The following is a 5025-nucleotide window of genomic DNA, read 5'->3' as shown; positions in this document are numbered from 1 at the left end:
CACTCGGATGACTTCAGGGCCAGAAGCCCACCTGCTCTCACTTCCGCCCTCTGTCTTTCCCCCGGGGACTTCCCTTGTGGGTGACTCAGCCACTGAGACGGACATGCTGCCCACCTTTTCCTCCCTCAGCCCTGGAATTCCCTCCCCACGATGCAAATAATGGGTACCTCTGTGAACATCTCAGACGAAACTTCCCCATCAGAAAAATCCATCAGTGTTTGAAGCGGGGAGCAGGGAGTGGCGCAGAGTCAGGCACAGCCGCCAGACGGGCGAAGGGCGCAGCGAGAGAGACACAGGCACAAGAGGAGGAGAGAGGCAAGATGTACCTGACAGAGGCCCCTCCGTGGGGACACAAATCTAGCCCCCCGGGCAGCACACCTTGGCATGGTAAGTACCCCAAAGGCCCCCTTCCCAGTGGCAGCCCCAGGAGGGAAATATAGGGAGGGGGCACCCCAAGGGGCAATGCACATTTCTGGGGCAGGGGAGCTTTGTCCCAGATGAGGACCTGCTTAGCTAAGGGGGCAAGTCATGCTTGCTCTCACAAGACCAGCTCTCCTCCCAAACAGTGTGTGGAACTTTTTAATGACATCCCCACTACAACTTGGTTGCCTAGTAGTAACTTAGAAGACTTTAAAAAGCAAGTTATTTGTGTATTGATTGATTTACTACATGTATATCTCACTCAAAGCCATGTAAATGGTTATGTTTAGTTTGTTTGTTTATATACTGCCTTTCATAAAACTTATCCCAAAGTGCTTTATAAAATTTAATACAATAACATTCCATAAAATTACGTTAAGATATTAAAATCAATGTTCAAACGAGTCATTGCTGGTCATCTGTGCAAGCTGGTCGTTCGACCTCACGAATTAGCAGCCTGAAAGCTGGGGCTCCTTGGCTGAGGGGGTGCCGAAACCAAACTTTGTCTAGGGTGCCCCCCACCCCCCACCACTAGGGCCAGCCCTGCTCCCATCCGGAATCTGGGCTCCCAGCTCCCATCGCGTGTTCAGTCAGCATAGCAGGGTGCAAGGGAAGTGTAACTAAGCAGCCTGGTTTGCGTGCCACTATATGGGGGTTTGCCGCTTAATCACAGCCCTTGGGGGGCGGGGCTTGCATGAATGGACTGGCGTGGTCAGCACGGGAAAAGCGAGAGCAGGCGGAGGAATCTGACCTTGCCCTTGTCAGAATTAATAATTAGCAGCGTTTAAAAAGTGCAGAGAGAGCTCTACCTAGAGAGGATCCTTCACCTGTCAGCCTTGCTGTGTTGCTTCCATGCAGAGATGGGCCGTTCTCTTTCTGCATAGCCTAGGGGAGGGGTCCCCAGATGCTCTTGGACTACAGCTCCCATCATCCCCAGCCCCCCTGGGGATGGAGTTGTACTCCAATCACATCTGGGGGCCAGAAAGCTGGCCTTGTGGTAGCAAGCATGACATGTCCCCTTTGTTAAGCAGGGCCTGCCCTGGTTTGCATTTGAATGGGAGACTTCATGTGAGCACTGTCGGAGATTCCCCTCAGGGGATGGGGCCACTCTCCTGCTTGCATGCAGAAGCTTCCAAGTTCCCTCTCTGGCAACTCCAGGTAGGATTGAGAGAGACTCCTGCACAGGAGCGGAGCCACCACTGAGTGGATGGGTTCAAAGAACCTGGCCGTGCAACGCACAAGTCCTCTGGAGTTTTGCTGGCAGGGTGCATTTATTTCCCTTTTTCTCTCCCTTGCTGGAGGGAGAGCAATAAATGCACCCAGCCAGCAAATGCCGGCTGGTTGGCTTGGGCCCTGTTGGGCCACGCCCATGTGCGCATGAAGTCATGCTCAAGGGGTGTCACTGGCGCGCATGCTGGGGCCACCAGGGACAGGGCAGAACTCAACAACAACAAATATTTATATACCACTTTTCAACAAAAGTTTCCAAAGCTGCTTACCTAGATAAATAATAAATAAAAAGGATAAATAATAAATAAAGTTCTTTAAAATTTTAAGGTTTTGAATTGTAGGTGATTTTTAAATTGTTAAATTGTTTTAAGTTTTTGTATATATTTTAACTTGTTTTATGCTATTGTTAACCGCCCAGAGACGAAAGTTTGGGGCAGTGTACAAATTTGATAAACAAACAAACAAACAAATCCCTGTCCTCAAAGGGCTCTCAGTCTAAAAAGAAACGTAAGACAAGACACCAGCAACAGTCACTGGAGGTACTGTGCTGGGGGTGGATCGGGCCAGTTGCTCTCCCTCTGCTTAAATAAAGAGAACCCCCCACTTTTAAAAGGGGCCTCTTTGCCCAGTTAGCAGGGGCCCCTGTTCCCTGGCTCCGATGCTGCTCCTCCCTGCAGCCTTTGAGGAGCTGCTGCTGCCAGTCTGTGTGGACAATACTGAGCTGGATAGACCAAGGGCCTGTCTCTGTAGAAGGCAGCTTCCTATGTTCCGACACCCATCGTCAACAGCTTTTGGCACCATAGGGAACCCTATTTGAACTTGTGTGTATTTTACATTGTTTTGGTTTTTTAAAATTGTTTTAATGTTGTATACCGCCTAGAGACTTTGGTAGTGGGCAGTATACAAATATGCTAAATAAATAAATAAATAGCCACCCTCTTCCTTTTCCCTTCTAGAGCCTTCCCTGGGTGGCGCCAATGTCACCGCCAGCTCCCTCTGCCCAGCCAACGCGTCCCGCTGCGGCATTGACTTCCAGGCGGGCCAGCCTCTCGTGGTGGGGCTCTATGGCAGTGTGTTCCTCCTTGGCTTGGCCACCAATGGCCTGACTCTGGGGCCCCTTCTGCACCAGGTGCGCCTCGGGAACAGCCTAGCCGTCTACCTGCTGAGCCTGGTCCTCTCGGACCTCCTCTACCTCTTCACCCTGCCCCTTTGGATGATGTACATACTCCATGGCCACCGCTGGACCCTCGGTGGCCCGGCTTGCCACGTGGCCGGCTTCCTCTTCTACTCCAACATGTACGTCAGCATCTTCCTGCTGTGCGCCATCTCGCTGGAGCGCTGCCTGGCCGTGAGGCGCCCTCTGCGCTCCCTGCGCTTCCGCGGCCGCCTCTCAGCGGCGTTGGTGAGCGCTTTGGTAGCCCTGCTGGTGTTTCTGGCCCACCTGGCCATCTTGCTCAGCTCGGAGGGCCTGCAGGCGGCTTCTTGTTATGACAGCTACCCGCTGCAGCCCGGCGTGGCCAAGTTCGTCTACTTCCGGGTCTCGGCTGGCTTTGCCCTCCCCCTTCTCATCCTGGCGGTCTCCTACCTGAAGATTGTCCAAGGGGTGCGAGCCAGCGAGACCCTGCTAGAGGGGCAGAAAGCCAAGGTGCGTCACCTGGCCTTTGGCGTCATCTCCCTTTTCTTGCTCTGTTTTGCCCCTTATCACCTTCTGCTGCTGGTCCGGAGCGTGGCCGCCTCTTTCCTTGACCGCTGCTCCTTGTGTGTCTTGGAACAGCACCTCCACCTCCCCTTCTCTCTCTCCCTGGCCGCATCCAGTTTCAACAGTGCCCTGGATCCTGTCCTCTACGTCTTGGTGAGCAATGGGGTCAAAGAAGACCTGAAGAGAGCCTTTGGCCGAGGGCCTAGATCCTACCCTGCGCAAAGCTCTGTGGCCTTGTGAGAAGAGCCAGACAAGACTCTTGCGTGGTGTGTTCCTGCACCTGTGGTGCTCCAGGAGGAGATTTGGTTCCTGGGGCAAAACCCAGTGCTGGGAGAACTTCATGACAGTTCTAAGGAGAGGTTACTGCAGAGTTTGGCTTTCCTGTTTGCCAGCCAAGCGTCAAGCAAAGCACCGGCCCTTGAGAGCCTGTGGTTGCAAGCTGCAAAGACCTGGGATGATATCATTGGCGGCAATGAGGTTACTTTGGAGTCGAGTGAGCTGGTGTGGCTTGCATCCAACCGTGGCTATAGCAACAATGGAAAACAGACAATAACGCTCACCTGCATTTCTTCCCTAGTCGCACACAGGCACACAGCAAATCGGCTGTGCTGCAACAGATGAGGGAATGAATTGTTTCAGAGAGACCAGGTTGGGCACCCTAACCCTAAAATTAAGTTAAAACAAACAAACAAACAAACAGCTTCTGGACAGGAGGGTGCCTCATCTGCAGAAGACTTTGGTTTAACCTATAGACCCCTCCAAGTTTCAACCCAGACTGTTTTGCCTTTTAAAACGAGAGGGGGCTGTATTTCAAATGTTTGGACTATTTTTGGTCACTTGCTGGGAAAAGGGGAGTTATAGTCCAAAGACAGCTGGAGACCGAAGGTTGAGAGCCCTTGATTTAGAGATGAAGGGCTCTTCGGGGACCGGGGACCACCACCTTCTCCTGTGTCAACCACTTAGGGGGCTTTTTTTGGATAGCAGTATATAAATATTCTGAATACTAACCATAAGTAATAATGCCCACCACACCAATTAACTAGGGTCACGTGCCGATCTGCCCTGAGCGCGCTCAACAATAGCCGTTCCAATCCAGCAGCCAAGCCAAAGTGTGCAGTTCGGAGGATCCCACAGCATGCAGCAGCCCTGCTCACGAAAATAACGGTGGAAAGGGGGCCTGGCAAAGCTTTGGGGGTTGCTGCCTTGCCCTGCCGCCGCTCGCCAGAAGCCACGGCTGTTCCTGCTGATTTCTCACCGTGGCCAGCAATGCCGTCTCTCCTCCACGCTGCTGCCTGCCACTGCCACCCCCTTCCATTGTCATGGCTACCATCCTTCCCATCACCATGGCTACCGTCCTCGCACTATTATTATCACAACCATTTATAAACCATTGTTGCTATCCCTCCTCACCACTGTCACTGGCTCTGACTCGTTCCTTGTGGGCCCTTTGAATCCTCTCTGCAGCGGAGGCAGCGGCCTGGGTCTTTTCGTCCGGCCCGTCTCACCAGGAGGCTGTCCTCAAATGGCTAAAATGACCCATCCCCACCTGGATAGCAATGAACCACAGGGATGGGGCACACAAGGCCCAAACATAGCAACCCCTGAAATCAGTCCCCACGTGGTCCTGTCTCAAGCATTCCCAGGCTGCCTTGGGTCCCCAGATGTTGTTGGACGAC

General features: G+C 52.9%; 1 protein-coding gene across 1 annotated transcript; it reads left to right on the top strand.

The window, feature by feature from the left end:
* The first annotated feature begins 234 nt into the window (after positions 1–234).
* Positions 235–3589, top strand: LOC128332890 (probable G-protein coupled receptor 132). The gene is made up of 2 exons (XM_053267665.1): positions 235–387; positions 2607–3589. Exons 1-2 carry the CDS (start codon positions 321–323, stop codon positions 3587–3589), a joined length of 1050 nt encoding a protein of 349 aa, XP_053123640.1. The 5' UTR covers positions 235–320.
* Positions 3590–5025: the final 1436 nt, after the last annotated feature.

Source organism: Hemicordylus capensis, chromosome 7 (assembly GCF_027244095.1).
Source record: "Hemicordylus capensis ecotype Gifberg chromosome 7, rHemCap1.1.pri, whole genome shotgun sequence".
NCBI lineage: Eukaryota > Metazoa > Chordata > Lepidosauria > Squamata > Cordylidae > Hemicordylus > Hemicordylus capensis.
Note: the sequence above shows the minus strand (reverse complement) of the source record. Positions and strands in the feature narration are given on the sequence as shown.